This window comes from Megachile rotundata, chromosome 12, assembly GCF_050947335.1.
Source record: "Megachile rotundata isolate GNS110a chromosome 12, iyMegRotu1, whole genome shotgun sequence".
Classification (NCBI taxonomy): Eukaryota; Metazoa; Arthropoda; class Insecta; order Hymenoptera; family Megachilidae; genus Megachile; species Megachile rotundata.
Window position 1 is genome coordinate 6,588,332 of NC_134994.1, and position 23,391 is coordinate 6,611,722.

The 23,391-nt window shown below is 29.1% G+C and overlaps 1 protein-coding gene across 1 annotated transcript in view; it reads left to right on the top strand.

Annotated features, from left to right (window-relative positions):
* RhoGAP102A (Rho GTPase activating protein at 102A) overlaps window positions 1–23,391 on the top strand; it is a 61,678-nt gene that overhangs the window by 17,264 nt on the left and 21,023 nt on the right. The window contains exons 3-4 of the mRNA XM_076538428.1: window positions 1,502–1,618; window positions 12,579–12,760. Coding sequence (XP_076394543.1) covers window positions 1,502–1,618; window positions 12,579–12,760 — 299 coding nt within the window. The remainder of the gene's footprint in view (window positions 1–1,501; window positions 1,619–12,578; window positions 12,761–23,391) is intronic.

Sequence of the window (23,391 nt, forward strand, 5' to 3'; positions counted from 1 at the left end):
TTTACAGTTTAATTTTACTTTTTAGTTGTAGATTTTAATTTTACATTTTATTTTTCCATTTTAGTGTTACGTTTCAATTTTATATTTTAATTTAACTTTTTAAAGTAAAAAAATAAATAGACAAATTCTATATAGATAGATAGATAAATTCTAGACGGATAGACAGGTAGATAGACACATTTTAAATAGATAGATGGATAGATAGATATATTTAAGACAGATAGATAGATAAAGCACTCTTAAATGAATAGACAAATTCTACAAATAAATAGATGAATTCCAGATAGATAAATAGTATTAAAAAAAAGAAATAATGTACAGATAGGTAAAGTCTAGATAAATAAATAGTACATGTATAATTCCATCCCTTCCAACTTAACAACAAACAAGATCACTAAGAATAAAACTTTTTCTATTGCTTGTACATAAAAATTAATTAGCTAGAAAATAAGACACACAGTGGACACATGTATAAGAACCACCCTGCGTAAGTTTCGCAATATCGTAGGTGAATTTTTCTGCGGTGTCTGAATGTGGTCGTTGACGTTACCCAACAATCAAGAAGGGATCGCGTTTCATCGGGCTCTATTTCCTCGTGTTCATTCTGCGTCTCTTTGTTCCACTTCCGTATCCAGGCGGAAGCGAATCAATGAAACCACAGTAGATAAATAAAATACCAGGACTTCTTACTCGAATGTGCCTTCTGTACGAAAAACGAGATTGCTAACAACATTTGTAAGAGCAAATTATCGCTCTGTGCAAATTATAGCTCTGTTTCAGGCTAATTGTAATTAATTTCAGTTATAAATATCTAATTTATTTTAACCATAAATCATGATTGATATTAACTATAAATATGTAATTAATTTTAAACGTAAATATGTAATTAATTTTGGACATTTTCTAATTCATTTTAATTATAAATACTAATTAATTTTGGACTTGAATCTTTATTTCATTTTAATCATAAATACTAATTAATTTTAGACTTAAATCTCTAATTAATTTTAGGCATTAATCATTAATTCATTTTAACCAAATATTGTAATTAATATTAAGCATATTTTTGTAATTAATTTTAAACGTAAATATCTAATTAATTTTGGATATAAATTTCTAATTCATTTTAGTTATAAACATTAATTAATTTTAGATACAAATTTCTAATTTACTTTAATCATAAATATTAACTAATTTTAGACTTCAATCTCTAATTCATTTTAACCATAAATCTCTCATTAATTTTATCCGTAAATCATTAAATTTAACCATTTATAAATTTATAAATATTAATTTTATTCATTAAAATGTATTAGAGATTAATGTCTAATATTAACCATAAATCTCTAATTAATTCAAACCACCCCCAATTAATTTTAACTATAAATCTCCAAAATGCTTCTCTAAAAAAAAAAACAGTAAAATAAATCATTGTTTTAGCTCTTAAAGTAGTAAATAATGGACCTACATATCTACTACATTATTCTTCTTCCTTTTCCAGAATGTCTTGGCACAAGTGCCGTTGTCACGAAGCCCAAGAGGAGAGCACCTTTACTGAAGAGGAAAGCCCTTACAACGGGCTTCTTCGACAATAAAGGGAAGGATGACAAGGAAAAGGGTGAGTGGCAATTTCGTACCTTCTCGTACTACCAACTTCATGCATAGTCATTGCTGTTTTTAATTAGAAAACAGTGAAACTTCGTAAATGTTATCCTCCTTCGTTTCCAGATTAAAATAATTAAATGTAAATGGCTGCTGCGAACAAGAACGAAATATTTTACTCGATTATTCATATTTAACGTTCTCCTTTTCAATGTAACTTTAATTTTAATTAAGGGTTACTTTATTTAGCTATTTCTTCGGATTAGAAGAAAAATGTTTTGAACTTTTTTGAAGTTTAGACTGAAGAGGTTAGGGTTAGTGTTATTTTGGGTGCACTTGTTTGTATATTGTAACATTAACATGAATTTTATTTAACAACTTGAAGAGGCTATTGAAAATTAGTGTTGTTGTTTTATTCTACAGATGCATTGATATGTATATTGTCACACAAACCTGAATTTTATTTAAAAATCTGAAGACGTACATTAGTGTTATTTCTTTATTCCACAGATGTGCTGATATGTATACATATTGTGGCATACATATGAATTTTATCTAAAAATGTTTTTGAATTAAAAAAAAATTAATGTGACGTAAACTACAATGAACACTAGAAGGATTAACATGAACAGAAAAATTCATGTGTTTTAGGTTAGGAAGGAGTATAATTCACATTTAGGAATTTATCTCATATCTAACATTCACATATGTTAATGTTAAGTACATGATATTAAATTGAACATCATACAAGCAAATATATTTATAAAATTTTCGAATATTTTGTGTTGAAGATGTAAAACTGAATTTTTGTGAAATACATTATATTCTATTGAATTTCTGATAACTTATTTTAAATAATTGTCTTGAATTTAATATATTACATATGTGTCTAGATATGTAACAAATTTATAAATACCTTTTTTAGTATTACAAAGTTTTATTTGCAATATTTATATGATTTAATAAATTATTTAGTTTCACTTACAATATTTTAATAAACTATTTAGTTTCATTTGTTATATTTTAATAAAATATGTAGTTTCATTAATAACATTTAAACAAGCAATTTAACTTCACTTACATTTTAACAAATTATGTAACTTAATCTACAATAATTTAACAAACCATTCAGCTTCATTTATAATATCTTAATAAACTTAGCTCAATTTATAATATTTTAACAAATCATTCAGCTCTATTTACAACATGGTAAAACAATTTTGAAAAAGAAGACATGGTAAACGTATCACTTACCAAGTCTTCAACGTTCTCACAGCCGTTCTGTTGAAATTAATTTGATAAAGTCAATAATTAAACGCGGTAAATTAAGTGCGCAGTTTTGATGTGCGAAAAGCATAGTCCACGATCGAAAATTTATGGTGCGTTTATTTGTTTGGAGGAATAACTGGTTCAGCTATTTTCAGGTGCGATTCTGTCCGCAAAAGTTAGAGCCAGTGCTCGATCATTTTATACGTTTACGACATCTCTACATAGAAGTATTTTGATCTGATACGTAAGAAAGACAAATATTATCGTTGGGACAAATATCGAACCGTTGTTCGTTTTCCTTGTATTTCCTTGTTTTCAAATTCCATCGATGATAATTACGCAAATCATTCGATATTCATATTCACGAACACTTCCTGTTTTCGTAGATTAAACACATTCGCTCCTTAACTTAGTGCTCTTGTAATAATAATCGTATAATTCTTATAATTTTTAGAAGAAAAGTGCGTTTTAAGGAAATTTTTTACGAGGAAGTTCATTAAATAATTTCATAATTTTTTATTAATTTTATAATCTCTTATTATTATCTTTAATATTATTTTTGTATAATCTCTAACATTATAAGTTTTTATTTTACAAGTTTTATTATCACAAAGTTTATTGCTAAGGAAAATTGACAGGCAAACCATTGCATTTTGCAAATTAATTTTTATTTTAATTTATTATTTTCTAGCAATAGTTTAATTTTTGTATTGAGATAAAATTCTGTTAATTTTTTAACCCTCACAGCTTAGAAATGGTTTTAGTATTAGATTATTATTTCAAGGTTTTATTATTACAAAATTTATTGCTAAGAAAAATTAACAAGCAAATTATTGGAGTTTGCAAATTAATTTTTATTCTAATTTATTATTTTTTAGTAATAGTTTAATTTTGTATTGAGATAAAATTCTGTTAATTTTTTAACCCTCACAGATTAGAAATGGTTTTATTATTAGATTATTGTTTCAAGGTTTTATTATTACAAGATTTGTTGCTAAGGAAAATTGACAAGCAAACTATTGCATTTTGCAAATTAATTTTTATTCTAGTTTATTATTTTGTAGTAATAGTCTAATTTTTGTACTAAGATAAAATTCTGTTCATTTCTTAACCCGCACTGCCCGCCATTTTCTAAACTACAACAGACTTCTTAATATAAAATATACAATTAACAATTGTAAAATTATGCATTTAAATTGTAAAAGATATCTAAATAATATTGTACAAATTTATATTTTATATTACAAGTGATTTCTAGTGGTTTACAAAATATTTAATAGAAGATTGAACACGAAGAGTAACATAACCTATAACCTTGCTCAAATTCGAATTTATAATAATAAATTTAAGTTCAAGCAGAATAATAAAAGTACATTCTAAATTTAAGAATCCTAATTCTTAATCCTTCTAAAAGTACATTTATTAAATTTAAACAAAATACTACATTTATACATTTTTATATTATTTACAAAAGAACATAAGTTCACAAAAATCGTTTCATTATCCCGCATTTATGTACAAATAAAGAAACAAAAACCCTTGATATTCGTTAAAATATTCAGTTAGAAATAAACGGGAAAGAAATGATTCACTTTCCGCATTTTTTCTATCAAAATGCCGGGCGTGAGATTTCTTGTTGCTTGAGAAAACAGAATGTTTTTCTTTTCCTGTTTCAGCATATTTCATTCAGTGTAACGTGTTTCAAAGCTGGCTTTGCGTCTCGCTGTTCTGTGTATTAGTAGGCTAATATTCACCGCGTGGGTGTTTAATTACTTTTCTCGTTTGCGAGCTCGCGTTTGTAAAGCTCTCGCGATGCCGCGTTTCAGAGGCAAAACTGCACGTGTTATCCGAGTGGACAGCGAAAAGAACTAGGGTTTTCATCCTTTTGGAACAATTGTACTCTTTAATGATATTAAGTTTTATCGCATTTTTTATTTTAAGCATTTCTTAAGAAAATTATGTTGAAAAATGTAGAGATGATGCATTATGAAGTTTTCCAAACTGCAGTTTATGTTGGGATTAAATATTGGATATAAAAATGATTTATTTTTACAATATTATATATTGCAGTAAATTATTGAAGTAAAAAAATTTGTAATTTTCATTGAAAGTTTTTGATTCTAATTAAATTTTAGTTTGTCAAGTCTGAATTAAAAATTAACTTTTCTATTAGAAATCATACAAATTGATTATATAAATCAGTTAATTATTAAATTGTACGAATCAATTTAATTATATAAATTGATTAATTGAAAAATCATACAAATCAAACTTTATCATATCTATCAGTTAATAAAAAATGATAGTATTCAAATCAAGCATATTATCGATTAATCAAAGAATCATGCAAATCAATTTTATCGTACCAATCAGTTATTGAAAAAATCGTAAGTTAGTGAAAAAATCAATTAATTAAAACAGCATACAAATCAATCAATTAAAAACATCAAACAAATCAATAAATTCAAAAATCAAACAAGTCAGTAAATCCAAAAATCATATAAATCAATAAATTCAAAAATCAGACAAAACAATAAATTCAAAAATCAAGCAAATCAATAAATTCAAAAATCAAACAAAACAATAAATTCAAAAATCAAGCAAATCAATAAATTCAAAAATCATATAAATCAATAAATTCAAAAATCAAACAAATCAATAAATGCATAATTGAAACAAATCAATAAATTCAAAAGTTATATATATCAATAAATTCAAAAATCAAACAAATCAATAAATTCAAAAAGCAAACAAGTCAATAAATCCAAAAATCCAACAAATCAATAAATTCAAAAATCCAACAAGTCAATAAATCCAAAAATCATATAAATCAATAAATTCAAAGATCATAGAACTCAATAAATTAATAAATCATACAAATCAATAAATTAAGAAATCATGAAAATCAGATCAATCGCACCAGTATAATCAATTAAAATCTTACAATTAACAGTTAAAATATATTTATCGGTTAAAGAATTAATTGATAATTTATTAATTGATCCTCTATTGTTAATTAGTGATCAATGAAATTAAGAATGTATTCAATAACTGAATATTCTATCTCTCGATGATTAGCCAGTATTGCAAGGTGTCATCATGCATAAGCAAGGATTCATCACCGTTCACTGCTGAAAAAGAAAAAGTAGTCGATTGGCCATGTGTGAGTACCAGGCTGCAACAACAGCATCAGCCAGCTTGGTATGAGACACAATTTCACCAGTTAAAATTAGCCACGGGGTGCTTGGTGGCGGTGCATATTTCCGCATATACCAGGTTTATTTGCGGTTCGAGTCGGGTACGAGTGTCGTGGGGATACCGGACGTCAATCGGATACTGGAGTGACCCTGCCGTGAGGTGCTTATTCGAAATCCACCCTGTTAATGCGAAACGTGTCACTGTATAATGAGCACATCATTTAAAATTAAAAATACTATTTAAAATTAAATAGTTAGAGAAATTGGTTAACCCTTTGTACTCCTATGTCGATTGTGGCTCGACATCACATATCTCTTGGATTTCATAAATAATTCAGATAAATAGATTAGTTGAATATGTATATCATCATTTATTTACTACTTGTGATAAAAGAAAAATGTACTTGTCACATACTCTGCCCTGTTGCAGTACATTTTATTGAGAACCTCTTTCTTGATCTATTTTATAAATTAAGGTAGGTGAAGGAAATTGAGGAGTGCAAAGGGTTAACATTTAATAGAACGTAACTGAATATACGCAATAATTCTTTGCACTCGAAAGATGACTCACTTACCATTCTATTCGATATAACAATTTAGAATAGGTATTTTTTTATTTAAACCTATAATGTTATATGATGAGTAAACATAATGGAACAGACAATAGTAACAGTTAATAGAAAGATAACTTGAAAAGTAATTTATCAAACTTTTTAACTAAAAATATTCAAGTTATCCACCATCAGCAAAAACGAAATTTGTTTCGAGTGCATTTCTTATCTCCATAAAAACGATGAGGGTCTCAAACATCTCCATAAAAGTCGACAAGCGTCTCAGGCAAACATCTCTACAAGTATCGACAAGGGTCGCAACATCTTCACAATAGTCAACAGGTCTCAAATAAACATCTTCACAAGTTTTGTTATCTGAAGTAAGAAACTTTTGACCGACTTAGTAACTTTAGTGCTAAGCCATTCTCTGGCTCGTTTGCAAATATTACGCGTTAGTCGTAAACTCCGTCGACAAATTTTTTCAACGTGCTAAATTTGCTTACGTGTTAGGTACTTTCGAGAATTACGTTGTAAAGATCTACATCCTCAATTTGTATTTTTAGTCCACTCGTCTGTTTTTTTCGAATGAAGCATAAGTAGGTAGAAAACACAAGAGTCCTTCAAATCATTTTATAAATCATATTATTAATAGTTTAGTAATTTCTAGTTTGAATATTTTATTTTATAATAAAATTAGTGTGTTCTCATATTCCCCATAAATTTTCTATGGCAATATTAGAAGAACGTGTAGATCAATGTAATAACAGAATGTCACTTTCAGAAATAATAATTACAGATTTATGAACCAATTATCCTGCAAATTGAATTTTCGTTGTGGAATTCTATGCAGTGGGGTTTCAAATAATTTTCTAATGTTTCAATTTAATTACCGTTCATTGTAGCAAAATTCTGTGGTTTTTCCATGAACAGTGAAACACTGTCATAATCCAACCACCACCAAACTTTCGAAATATTTCATATCTTTTCGTATGTCACGCCACTACCGAATTAAGACCATTCGATCCATCTAAATTGACTTTTTCTCGTCACTAAATATCCCACAGAAAACAAATTGTAGCTACAAGTTTCTCATAAAATAAATATTTTTACTAATATTTGCGCAAGGTGCATGTTTGCTTCAGCGAATGAGTCTCGCTGATTCATCTTCGTTTTTCAGTCGTGTATTTTCGTTCTAATGTGCGATGTTACAATGAGTCCTATGAATGGTTTTTGCAAAATTTAATTTGCAATTTCGAAGTTGAAACAATGATATTGAGTTAGAAGCTGATCGTAGAATTTTACGTTTATCTTCAGGAAACTTTTAGTGGGCGACTGAACGTTTATTCTCGTGATTACGTGTTTTACTGACATAATCGGCAGCAGCTTATTGAACGACCTATTTGTTTTGTAATATAGCCATAACCTTTGCCTTCTATGCGAAAACAATCGATCATGACTTTTTCTTTCTCAAGTTCTCTTCTCGAGGCACTTCCTAACCTTTATAAATCTTATGAATGTAAATTGAAACGAATAAAACACAATGAATCTTTCATTGACAAAGCTCGATTTACCAAAATAAGAATACGCAAGATTGGTATATTTAAAACGTCCGAAAATCAGATTTTATTTACCTCAACTATTTTCGTTAATACGTAAATTTTCTTTTACACAGTTTATTCTTTACGCACTATGAATCAGTATTTGAGGAATACATTGCCTACCAAAAGCTCAGACCACTGAAAATATTAGTATCGGTATATTTATGCAACTATCAACGCAAATAAGAAATGAATACCAAATATTAAACATGGTACAACAGATTGTAACAAGTATTAAATTCGAGGCACCGCGTATTCGCATCAAAATTGCATTGCGAGTCGCAAATCTGACGGGGCTATTCGTGGAACAAATAAATATTTGTAACAAAGTAGCCGAAAACTAGAAACATGGTATGAAATCCTCGTTACCCAAAAAGTTTATGTTCCTTTGTAGCCACGTGCGCCATCAAAGACTCTAGAAAATTTTGGTGAAACAATTTCCTGTGTGACAGAAGACCTGCGTTAATAACATCTCTCTGTGCCAATACCAGTATTTTGGATTTTCTTTGTTTAACTCCGCTGAAAACCCTTCTATGTTCAAAACATTTTCTCATTTCTGATTTTAGTTTAAAGTGCCTCTGTTGAAATTCTTTTTATCATTAAATTCTTGTTATTATTAATATTAGTCGAAAGTTGTTATTAGTTGAAAGTGTAGGGAGAGTTGAACTTGCAGTGAGAAGATGAAATATAATTTTTAGGGTCTGAAGATGGCCCAGATAGTGATCTATAATCGGATCAGTGTAGACACTGTTACCTTTTAGCTGGCTTCAGGGCTACACTATGAGAAATCGACACACTCGATCATACCAAGATACGTCACTTAAATGACGTTCTCTTTTAGACCGTCTCGTTTGAAACATGTGAACCACGTGTCTTTTCCGGAGTATATTTTATGTGCAACTTGCATTAAAACAAACTTGTAAAACGCACGTGATACCTGTTTGTGGATAATCAACGATAGTGACTTATTGTATAATCATATATTGTGTCGTCTTCCATCGTGTCAAGTTTAAACCTCATTTCAAATTAATGTTATGTTATTTATACTTCCTTCACTAATTTGATCAATGTCGTACAATATCGTATACACAAATTGATCTCATTCAAATTAATGTCGTACGGTATGAATACATTGATCTCATTCTCATTAACATCAGCATGGTTAAATTGATCTCATTCTCATCAGTGTCGTGTAATATGAATACATTTTCAACGCTAATCGAATCACACGGTTTATACTGGGTCAAGGTGTTTATGTTTTAAACAGGTACATAGGTACTTGCATATTTGGGTGTAAGTTGTTTTAAGCTTTCTTCACTTATGTAATTTTGAAATTTTGAACTTTGAAATTCTTAGACATTCACATTTTAAAATTGTAAAGTGTACAAACTTCCAGATTATTAAATTGTTAAATCTTTATATTTTCAAGCTTTCAAATTGTCAGATTTTGAAAACTTCCATATTGTCAAATCTTTGAATTTTCAATTTTTCAGACTATCAAACTTTTAAATTCCTAAACTCCCAAATTGCTAAATCGTTAAATTTCTAAATTTTGAAATTGACAAACTCTCAGAAGGTTCAATTTTCAAATACCTATGCCCCAAATTATCAAATCACCAAGTCTCTAAATTACAATAAAATTTTTGCACTACCATTTCGAGCTTTGGTTTCATATTTCAAGTGTACAAAAGCCGTTCGATAGTCGCTGGTCAATTGTTGTTCGCACGTGTGCATTTGGCAAGCTTCGCGATGCAATTAAGAAGTAATAAGATGAAATTCGAAAGGTGCCACGACGCGTTTCCGCGAAACTTAGGCGAACAGTGCGAGCTTTGGTACCGAAAATAAAGCGAGCAAAGCATTCATGGCCAACCGGAATATTATCAAATGTCCAAGCCGCCAGGAACGACTTTAAAGTTGCGTCTGACTCGTGTTCCACTGTTCTTGATTTATAATCGAAACCTTTCGCTTTATAAAATAACGAAAAGAACTTCCAAACTTTATTTATTACGTCTCGTAGCTGGTGAATACCTTTAATAGTATAATTTATGATACTTCGTATAATACTTCGTGTTATAGCGTAGGCAGGTTCTATTTGGCAGTTTGCGATGATGTATAGGTGCTGAAATATTAAATTGTAAAATGGGTTATTTTGGTGAATATTGTAGTTTGTAGTAATGTGTGTAGGTATAATAAGAATTAATTGGAAATCATGTTTATGATGAATGTGATAGAATGTGGTATATGATGTATACACATATGTGAAGTAATGTGTGATCATATATTATATAGTAATATGTAAGAAATATAGTAAAGAGTAATATATAATTAATGCAATAGAAAGTAGTATAAAATAAATATAATATATGGTGTAGAAAGATAAATATAATATAAAGTAACGTATAATAAATATGGTAAATGATAACATATGATAAATACAGCAAATGTAACACATGATGGATATAGTGAAAGGTAACATATGATAAATACAATAGCAAGTAATATATGATAAATATAATATAAAGTAACGTATGATAAATATAGTAAATGATAGTATATGATACATACAGCAAATGTAACATATGATGGATATAATAAAAGGTAACATATGATAAATACAATAGCAAGTAATATATGATAAATATAATATAAAGTAACGTATGATAAATATAGTAAATGATAGCATATGATACATACAGCAAATGTAACATATGATGGATATAATAAAAGGTAACATATGATAAATACAATAGCAAGTAATATATGATAAATATAATATAAAGTAACGTATGATAAATATAGTAAATGATAACATATGACAAATACAGCAAATGTAACACATGATGGATATAGTGAAAGGTAACATATGATAAATACAATAGCAAGTAATATATGGTAAATATAATATAAAGTAACGTATGATAAATATAGTAAATGATAACATATGACAAATACAGCAAATGTAACACATGGTGGATATAGTGAAAGATAACATATGATAAATACAGTAAATGTAACATATAATGGATATAGTAAAAGGTAACATATAATAAATACAATAGCAAGTAATGTATGATAAATATAACGTAAAGTAACATATGATAAATATAGTAAATGATAACATATGATAAATACAGCAAATGTAACATATGGTGAATGTATTAAAAGGTAACATATGATAAATACAATAGTAAGTAATATATGATAAACACACACATGTGAACGAAAGTGATGTGTGATAAATATAATATACGTTAAAAATTATAAATATGATACAAAGTAACATATTATGAATATAGTAAATAATGACGTATGATAAATACAGTAAAAGGTAACATATGATAAATATTTATAGTGAAAGGTAATATATGATAAACATAGTAAAAGTAACATTTGATAGATATAGTAAAAAATAACATATGATAAATACAACAAAAGGTAATACCTCATAAATACAGTAAAAGATGATATATGATAAATATGGTAATAGATAACATACGAAGCAAGTGTAATATATGGTAAATATATTAAAATGTAAAATACAATGAATATAATAAAATGTAACATATGATAAATATAATAGAAAGTAATATAAAATAAATATAATACAAAGTAATATTATAAACTGTTACTTGTTCTCTTAAATAAAACAATCGTAACAAATCAAAGTGTCAGTACTTTGATCCACTATTAATATGCATGTTCATACACTCAAAAAGTGTCAGTCCAAAAATAGCACATCACTGACTAATTGTAACTTGATGTTCAACTTAACAATATCAATTCTCCCAAAATTATATTCATTAATAATTCACTACTTCTTCACACTGTAAGTTTTTAAATTTTTAAGTACTCGTATTAAAAATTGTATAATACTTTCAGTTATATCATTAATACATAGTCAGAGCAGAATATATAAAATGGAAAGATATTTCAGAATCTTGTCTATTAATATTTTTCAAATAAATCTCCAAAGTTTGTCCGCGCAAAATCCCGTTCAATGCATATCTTGTTTATAATCTTTCTTACAATACTTTTCATATTTCAAGCAGAAACTCTCTCCAAATTTTTAACTCTCAAAAACTTTTATACATACAATGAAACAAAATATCGACATCTAATTCTTGAACCGAGTTCCACAAGTACAATGAACGTACAAATACGAATTTAGTTAAATTAAAAATACTTTCAATTAGTTAAGCGAAGATTGTCATTCAGAAATGAATGATCATTTCGCGAAAAATAAACTTGATGTGTCATACTACCCGACGTAGGTGTTATTGATGCACATTGTTCTGCAATGAAGTAAGAGAAGTATTTGTTGCACGAAAGTATTCAAAGACACCTATCAATTTTTCTTTCAGATTCATCAGGTGGCCTGGTATTTGGCATACCGCTATCACAGTGTTTAGAGAACGATAGGATCGCTAGAATCGCTGCTGGTGAGGTATCGGACGTTGGTTGTCTGTCGAGGAGTAGCAGACACGGCAGTCGAACAAGTTTCACGAGCCTCATCGAACCGACTGTGGCAGCTAAAACCGAAGAGGTAAGCACGTCCATCATTTCTTCATGCACCGATCAATTTATTTAGCGAAAATTTTGGTAAAATTGTTGAGAAACAATTTTAATACCATGAGAAGTCGTGTTAGGTTAGGTCGCTGGGACAGAACCTTGTTATGAATTAAATTAATTATTTCGAACAATTTTTTTACTTAATTTTGTTTAATTATTGTCAACTGATTTTGTAGCTTAATTTTATTTAATTATTGTCAACTAATTTTGTAGCTTAATTTTATTTAATTATTGTCAACTAATTTTGTAGCTTAATTTTATTTAATTATTGATAATTAATTTCGTAGTATAATTTAATTTAATTATTGTAAGTAATTTTCTAATTTAATTTAATTATCGTAACTAATTTTCTAATTTAATTTAATTATCGTAACTAATTTTGTAATTTAATTTAATTATCGTAACTAATTTCGTAATTTAACTTAATTATTGCAAGTAACTTTGTAACTTAATTTGATTATTGTAAGCAATTTTATAGTTTAATTTAATTGTAATTCTTGTAATTTTTGTATTTATTTTTGGTTTAGTATGTATTGTTTACGAAGTGCATGAAACTAACTCAATAATGTCCCAGAAAAAATTGAATAAAATTTACTTGTCTATTTTATTTTTGTAGTTCTTTTAGTACACAATTTTTGTAATTTGAGTTCAGTAAGCATTTTCTTACAACCTGCATTAACTTAACAAGTTTCTACAAAAATAAAATAAAATTTGTTTTCACTCTGACGGTGAAATATTGATAAAATTGTCAAAGTATAATATAGACACGAAAGTTTCAGAAATCACCGTAAATTGCAGATAAAATTTCTTTTTTTTTATAAAAAAACAGGTATTCCGAAAATTTCACATCTTACAAATGCATAATTAAACCATTTTATTTAACAAAATTTAAAAAGCTGCAATAAATTCATTTCATATTTTACCAAAAATTTTGATAACTCATACATTATATGAAATTCTGAAATTTTCTCTCAAATTCATCGACAAAATTTAAAAAATGCCTCAATTTTCTAAATCGTCTATTTTCCTTTTATTACACGCTGTTTCGTATAAAATGACAGCACTAAAATTATTCTTTTCAAATACGATTATCCTCGCTACAAAAATCGATATTTTAACATATTCATACTTCTGCCGTAAATGTCATGCAGATAATGAAAAATTTCGAATTCCTATTCTACGCAGAAATAAGGTTAGTTCTGCTGCAAGCTGTGAAAAGGTCATCTCAGCGTCGAATGGTTTCCACCATTTTGTTTCCACGTAACTGATCAACGATCAAAATATGCGCCATAAATCCCTTCGAAAGATTATTCGTTTGTGAAAAAGACTTCTCAAATATATGCATTTAGATATTAACGCTAAACCTACCGACATATAATGTGTACTTAATTTGAAATTAAAAATGAAGTTAAAAAATAAATGAACAAACGACGAAACATAAATTAGTACACGCATTTATTCTTTATTTTGATGAAGATCAATTCTGATTTCAAGAAATGTATTTTTACAAAATGTGTTCCTTGTAATAAGAAGCTTGTGGAGCGGTTATTTGACTGGTTTAGTAGTTTTAGTGTTAAATGCGAGTTCTCAAAATTTTTCTTTAGAGAAAATGTAGAATATGTGAATAATATATTGTATTAATAGTAATTATAATTCGAAGGTAATGAGGTTCATGGGAGTCGAGGTGCATTTGTTCGTTTGTCTACTTCTTTGTCTGCTACAGGTCGCAATTTTGCAATTTGTAATTTTGTAATTTGTAATTTTGCAATTTTGCAATTGTGCAATTTTGCAATTTCGCAATTTCGCAATTTCGCAATTTCGCAATTTTGCAATTTTGCAATTTGTAATTTTGTAATTTTGTAATTTTGTAACTTTGTAATTTTGTAATTTTGTAATTTTGCAATTTGTAATTTTGCAATTTGTAATTTTGCACTTTGTAATTTTGCAATTTGTACTTTTGCAATTTTGTAATTTTGTAACTTTGTAATTTTGTAATTTTGCAATTTGTAATTTTGCAATTTGTAATTTTGCAATTTGTAATTTTGCAATTTGTAATTTTGCGATTTGTAATTTTGCAATTTGTAATTTTTCAATTTGCAATTTTGCAATTTGTAATTTTGCAATTTGTAATTTTGCAATTTTGTAGACACCTTTTTGCTGTACATAGATTTTGACGACGATGTGACGACAATAACCCGTCGTCATCAACGTCGAATCGATAGAATTCATAAAAAACTGTATGGATACCGTTGTCAATAATTTTTCACAGAATCGAACCACGGTAAACCCCTATAATTCATCATTGACAATACTTGGTCGTCCCTGACGTCAGTCGTCATAAAATCCACAATAATCGTGTTCAGTGTCGTTTTCGTTAATTTCATACACGTTTAATAATTTCATCGACCTTAAAATCTCTATATATCTCATATGTATTTGTATATCTGTACATCTCATTCTTCTTCTACCTATGTACATACATAGTAGGTATCCCCCAACATGTACTACATGTTGCGATCGCGAAGCAAATACAGGGCTAGCCTAATTTATTCATTCGGGTTGAAAAGGCTATATTTTCAGAAGTACTATACGTATACGAAAGACGTAAAAAGAACTACAAACCAAGTTTATACAGCCCCTGCAAATATTCAATATGGACACCTTAGGTGACACGATACACATGAAAGATATATGAAAAGAACCACTAACTCATCAAGTTTATACACCTCTGCAAATGTTCAGTATGTACCCCTTTGGTGACACGACACAGCTCCATAACCAAACTCGTTACACACATTTTGTAGCATAGTCCTGTCAATTGTCTTACACTGCAGCACAGATGCAGTACCTGACACTGATGCCTAGAACCTAGGTTTTTAGAATTTTTTAGGTCGCATTACGTTTTTGTAAAACAGCAGACTAACGCAACGGTGAGCCGTGTCATCTGTGACTAAGTTTCCACCGAGGGTTCAAATCGGGTTTGAGTCGGGTCAGAGTTCAGTTGCCTTGCCTGTTTCCATCAGATCAAAGTTACGTTGGAGTTGCGGCAGGGTTGAACCCACTGCACAAAGTCAACTACCATATTCTGACATGTAAAGGAGAGCAATATTAATTTTACAATATCAAAATAACGTACAAAAATTATTTCTCAGATTACAAGATCACCGACAAAAAGTAATAATAACCTTGTCTACACAAATTAATACAACACGTGATACACAATGCAATTTGAATTTGTTATGTTGGCAACATTCAGTTTCCACTGAACCTCAATTGAACGCTACCCTACAATTTTATAGGGTAGAGTTCAACTTCAACTTTGGTGTTTCCACCATAAGAGCGCTCACCTCAATCCGACTCTAACCCGACTCTAACCCGATTTGAACCCTCGGTGGAAACTTAGTCTGTGAGGTTAATTTTTACAATTTGATTAGGTTGATTTATTTTATTTATTTATTTGTTTTCTGAAGGCGTTTAGGAGACATTTCCTCCTAACTTGCCATTGCACAAACCAAACTTAACCTAATATCTTATAGCACGCCATCTATCCATACCTACATACATAAAAACAACCCCATTTTCACCCTCAACCACACTATGATTAGGTTGATGAGGGTATTATAATATGAGTGAGGTTGGTTAGAGTGCTGAGCGAATGAAGTTGGCATGATTGAGATAACGTTTGGGTTGGTATGATTGAAAAACGAGGAGAATCGGGGGAATGGAAAGCTTGAGTGTGTAAAGATGTCCGTTTGTTACGCCGCAGTAAAACGTATTTAAATATTAACACTATGTTTATTAAAATATATATATACATAAAATATTATAAAAAGAGTCATCAATAATATTTTTCTCCCAAATCATCTTTGTGAAAAAATCCTACATATCGTCCACGTGTGTACATGCAACACTTTCGAAGATACAGCCTTTGAAAACGAATTTTATGCTAGCCCTGTTCATCTTTTTATTTCCTCCTGTGAAATGTTATTAGTGTAAACGGTTACACGATTTACCATAGCTTTCCACTAGGAATGGCGTCATGGATTGCGTCAGAGTGGCGGAGGATCTCGACGAGGGCGTTCATCGATGGCCACTTGCGAGAGCTACGAGCTTCAACGTTCGAGAAACGGGCCGCAAGTGGTTATTTTTTGACGGATACGTCAGTATGACGCCGGCAGAAACAGCACATTCTGTATTCTATCGCTAGACGGCCGACAACTCTATCCTTGCCAAATTCTCTTACCGAATTTAACTAACGTTCGGTGCAATTAAATGCCAATGGGTGCAACGAAGTTATCTAGACGTTATGCGTTACGCGTCTTTAATTTCTTCGATTCGTATGAACTTTTATTATTTTAATTATTTGCGTGTGTGCTGAAGGACAAGTGTGGCTTCTTTAGGGAATATGTGGCGTAGGAAGAGGTTTTTTGGACGTTCATTTTTAGAGAGTTGAGAATTTGAGAATATTTGAATTTTGTGAAGTAGGAATTTGGGGATTTAGGGGGTTTATAGTGTTCGAATTTAGGGAGGAAGAAATTTTGGTATACAGGGACTTGGAATTTAGAAGTTTTTGGATACAGGAATTTGGGGATTTAAGAATTTGGGAAGTGAGGAATTTCTAGAAGTAGGAATTTGGGATTTAAGGATTTTATGGCGCAGGAATTTAGGGAACAAGAAATTTTGGGACATAGGGATTTGGAGGTTTAGAAATTTTGAAGGATAGGAATTTGGGGATTTAGGGAATTTATGGAGCAGGAATTTAGGGAATAAGAAATTTCGGGACATTGGATTTTGAGTATTTAGGAATGTGGAGATGTGGTAATTTGTCCTAGGTATTTAGGAACTTAAAGATTTGGTGACATTAGTAGTTGTTGACTTTGAGATTTGTAGATCGATGTATATGGAAATCTAAAAATTTAGGGATAAGGAAATTTGGAAATTTTTATATTTCTATATCTAGGAATTTAAGTATGTGAAAATTTGAAAATTTAAAAACTTGAAAATTGAGAACTTGAAAGTTTAGAAATTTAGAAAATTGGAAACTTGAAAACTAGAGAATTAGGGAATTAGAAAACTAGAAAACTAGAAAACTAGAAAATTAGAAAACTAGAAAATTAGAAAATTGGAAAACTTGAAAACTGGAAAACTAGGAAACTAGAAAACTAGAAAACGAGAAAACTGGAAAATTAGAAAACTAGAAAACTAGAAAACGAGAAAACTAGAAAATTAGAAAATTAGAAAATTAGAAAACTAGAAGACTAGAAAACTAGAAAACTAGAAAACGAGAAAACTGGAAAATTAGAAAACTAGAAAACTAGAAAACTAGAAAACTAGAAAACTGGAAAACTACGAAACTAGAAAACTAGAAAACTAGAAAACTAGAAAACTAGAAAACTAGAAGACTAGAAAACTAGAAGACTAGAAAACTAGAAGACTAGAAAACTAGAAGACTAGTAAAATAGAAAATTTGAAGACTTAAAAGTTCAGAGATTTGAAAAATTGAAAAATTGAAAAATTGAATAATTGAATAATTGAAAAATGGAAAATTTAGAAATATAAAAATTTGGAAAGTTTTATTATTAGACCTAGATTATTAGATCTAAAAGCTCTTATCAATGAACACAGTACACTGCAATGAACACAGTAACTTCAGTCATCCATTCTTGCCCTCTAATTTTCAGACACCATATATAGCACATATATTCTTGCACCAACATATGTACATTTATCCCTAAAGAGATTCTAATCCGATATTACCACATCCTCAAATTATTAATCTTCTATTCCATCTTTTAACCGAATCTATTTTTTAGAAAGCTCTCCCGACCGGAAGTAAATGTTTTGATTCGAGAAGCACCGGCGCCACCTGGCCGGGGAGCAAAAATTTTTTTTTCTTTTCCTCTTCGTTCTCCAGCCAAGAACTCGGACGTTCGTTGCGTTATTTTAAGAAAGTCGAAGATTCGACCTGTGCCTCTTGATTTACACGATCCGATCTAATTTCCGAGCGTTTACGTTTTTGCGTATTGATTTTTCGATTTATGGGCCGCACACAAAGGCTTGTGCTCGTATGTACTGGAATTTATTTTAACCAGACGCAACTCTGTTTCGTCATTGTTTTCGCATTACCTAATTTTTACGTTAATTCATTTAATCGTTTCGGTGAACTGAGTTTTTACATTATCTTGGAATTTTTAATTTTGGTTTATATTTTGATAGTTTTGTACTGAAATGTTAGTTATTTTATACTAGGAAGTTAGTAATTTTGTACTGATAACAAGTTTATAATTTTGTATTAACACGAATACAAGAAGTTTATACCGAGAAGTTATTAGTTTTATACTGACAACAAATCATTGATTTTATACTAGCAAGTCAATAAGTTTGTACTAAGAAGAAGTTTATAATTTTGTACTAACAAAAAATCACTAATTTTATACTAACACTATATCATTAATTTCATACTAATAATATGTCACTAATTTTATACTAACAATAAATCACTAATTTTATACTAACAATAAATCACTAATTTTATACTAACAATAAATCACTAATTTTATACTAACAATAAATCACTAATGTTATACTAACAACAAAACACTAATTTTGTATTAATAATAAATCACTAATTTTAGATTAATAACAAATCACTAACTTTATGAAATTAATTTTAATAAAATTTTGGTAAAAATAGTAAAAATTATTGTATACATTAGGATACATTAATATGTATTATTATTTTTATTATATCAAATATTAACTATAATCAACTGGAGTGTTAATTATTAATTATAACTGACTAAAGTATTAATTATTAACTACAATCAAATAGAGTAATAATTACTAATTATAACTGACAAGTGTATTAATTATTATCTACAATCAAATAGAGTATTAATTACTAATTATAACTGACAAGTGTATTAATTATTAACTACAAACAAATGAACTATTTATTATTAATTATAATTGACTGAAGTACTAAATATTAACTATAACATCCTATAGTTTTAACTGTTAACTATAACCAAAACTATTAATCCTTAATTACACCCAACTAAAATACTAATTATTAATTACAACTCTACTAAAGCACTAATTATAAATCCCTAATACAATAATAATTATTAACTTAACTTAAAGTTGAAAAAACAGAGAACCCAACCTATTCTACAGTTGAAAAATTGAAAACCGCACCTAACCTAACTTAAAGTTGAAAAAATTGAAAACCTCACCTAACCTAAAATTGAAAAAATTGAAAACCTAACCTAACCTAAAGTTGAAAAAACAGAGACCCCAACCTAATCTACAGTTGAAAAATTGAAAACCGCACCTAACCTAACTTAAAGTTGAAAAAATTGAAAAACTAACCTAACCTACAGTTGAAAAAATTGAAAACTTGACCTAACCTAACCTAAAGTTGAAAAAACTGAAAACCTAACCTAACCTAATTTAAGGTTGAAAAAATTGGAAAACTAACCTAACCTAAAGTTGAAAAAATTGAAAACTTAACCTAACCTAAAGTTGAGAAAACTGAGAACCTAACCTAACATAAAGTTGAAGAAATTGAAAACCTAACCTAATCTATTTAACCCAACCTAACCAAAAGCCTATAAAAAGTCGATTGAACCACTTCTAAAACCATTAAAAATCTAGGAAATAATAAAACAAAAAGGTTGAGAACCGCTGATCGAAAAAAAATTACCCGGAATGTTTATAAGCGCAGGGTTAATTGACCAGCTTCATTATAATGTTGTTAAGAGAAACCGTATTAAAAATCATGCGGTACAATGCGTCGGTGGTAGAAGAAAAAAAAAGACAATAATTAATGCTCCATTCAGTGGCTCGAAGCCATTAAGTGTTCCCTTTATTGAACGGAAACTTGCAAGGATGTATACAAAGTAGCTCGATTTATTTTCCACGGGAAACGTTCTATTCAGAGTGTAAATAATTGAAAGGTCCCTTATGAGCTCGTGACGCATTCTTTCCGTGTGGGCGAAATTTTTCCAGCGTGGAAAGAAATTCCATCGGTTGCGAGTCACAAACTAAACCTACCCTTTTAATCTTCTCCTCGCGAAAATTACGCTTCATGGAAGATTTATCTCTCTGCTCGAGCAAACATATTTTAAACATGTATCTTTTTAGCTCTATACGTAGAATGGTCAAATCTCCAAAATTTCTACAAAATCCTAAATCTCCAAATCTACAAATTAACAAATTCCTAAATTCCAAAACTGCAAAATTTCTGAATTTCCAAATCCTCAAATTTCAAAATTCCAAAACTTCTAAATCCCCAAAATCCTAAATCTTCAAACTTCCAAAACTCCAAATCTACAAATTAACTAATTCTTAAATTCCAAAACTGCAAAATCTCTAAATTTCCAAATCCTCAAACTTCAAAATTCTAAAACTTCTAAATCTCCAAAATCCTAAATCTTCAAACTACCAAAACTCCAAATCTACAAATTCCTAAATTCCTAAATTCCTAAATTCCTAAATTCCTAAATTTCTAAATTCCTAAATTCCTAAATTCCTAAATTCCTAAATTCCTAAATTCCTAAATTCCTAAATTCCTAAATTCCTAAATTCCTAAATTCCTAAATATCAAAATTCCTAAATTCCCAAATTTCAAAACTCCTAAATCTCTAAATTTCCAAATCCTCAAATTTCAAAATTCCAAAACGTCTAAATCTCCAAACTTCCACGACCCCAAACTTCTAAATCTCCAAAACTCCTAAACCTTCAAATCTCTAAATCTCCAAATCTGGTAGATAAAATTGTTAGGAAATGATTTTTAGAGTTTGTGATAGAAAATTGAGAAGATTCAGAAATTCTGTCTTGCGAAGTTTATTTTGCGGTGTTTTGGAGAGGGGATGTTTGGCTTTCAGAAAGGAAATGCGACTTTGTAATTCAAAGATCTGGAGGATGAGGAGCAATATTTCATCGTTTGTTTTGAGAGATATTCTTTATGTAATATTGGAGAACTGTGTGGAAACCGATTTTGCAAATGCGCTTTTCAAGTTTTGTAACGAAAACATATAATAATGTTTGTTTAACCAGTTCTTAAGGCGAAGAAACGAATTCTGAATTTAATTGTAAATTTGAAGATTTCAAGATTTGTGTATTTGGGGATTTGGGGATTTGGAGATTTGTAGATTTATAGATTTGTACATTTGTACATTTGTAATTTTGTAAATTTGTGAATTTGAAGATTTATAGATTTGTAGATTTGTGAATTTGAAGATTTGCAGATTTATAGATTTGTGAATTTGTGGATTTGCAGATTTGTAAATTTGTACATTTGTACATTTGTAAATGTGTGAATTTGAAGATTTATAGATTTGTAGATTTGTGAATTTGAAGATTTATAGATTCGTAGATTCGTAGATTTGTAAATTTGAAGATTTGCAGATTTATAGATTTGTGAATTTGAGGATTTGCAGATTTGTAAATTTGTAAACTTGTACATTTGTATATTTGTGAATTTGCGATTTATAGATTTGTGAATTTGAAGATTTGCAGATTTATAAATTTATGAATTTGAGGATTTGCAGATTTGTAGATTTGTAAATTTGTAAACTTGTACACTTGCAGATTTATAGATTTGTAAATTTTTAGACTTCTGATATTTAGATTCATAGATTTAGAGATTTATAGGTATCTGGTTTTCTAGATTTATGGATTTATAGACTTCTAGACTCCATAAATCTAAATTTCTAAATTCCAAAATTCTTAAATCTCTAGTCTTCCAAATTCCCAAATTTCTAATTTCCAAAACTCCTAAATCTCCAAACTTCCAAATTCCCAAATTTCTAAATCCCAAACTTCCAAATCTCCAAATCTTCAAATTTCCAAATCTCCAAATCTCCAAGTCTCCAAATCTCCAAATCTCCAAATCTCCAAATCTCCAAATCTCCAAATTTTCAAATCTTCAAATCTCCAAATCTCCAAATCTCCAAATCTTCAAATCTCCAAATCTCCAAATCTCCAAATCTCCAAAACTCCTAAATCTCCAAATCTCCAAATCTCCAAATCTCCAAATCTCCAAAACTCCTAAATCTCCAAATTCCCAAATTTTGAAATCTCCAAAATCACCCACAAATTCCAAAATCTCCAAATTTTTAAATTGCTAATTCTCCAAATTTCTAAATCTTCAAACCCCAACAGTACCAAATTCTATAATCATCAATTTTCAAAATGTCCACTTTCTAAACTTCCAACTTCAAAACCTCCAAATTTGACCTATAATTTGAAACATAAAATATTACTATCAATCCTATATCACTTAATTTAATTTATTCCCATGACTTACCATAATTTTATAATATATCCCAAAATTTTGCAATAATTCTCATAATTTTCTCCTCATCATTAACATTCCACATCTAGACACAACTATCAAAACACTAAAATACAATTTTAAACTCGAAAGCAACAAGAAAAGAGCAATAAAACGTGGAAATTTTAAAAATACAGGAAATTTTAGCCGTTTGACCATGAAGTTTCTTAAACTTTCCTGGAAGTAGTAGATCTATTCGCGAAATAGAGAAATGTGATTCACGCTTCGTGGAAATAACATCTATTTAACGTACTGGATGACTACGA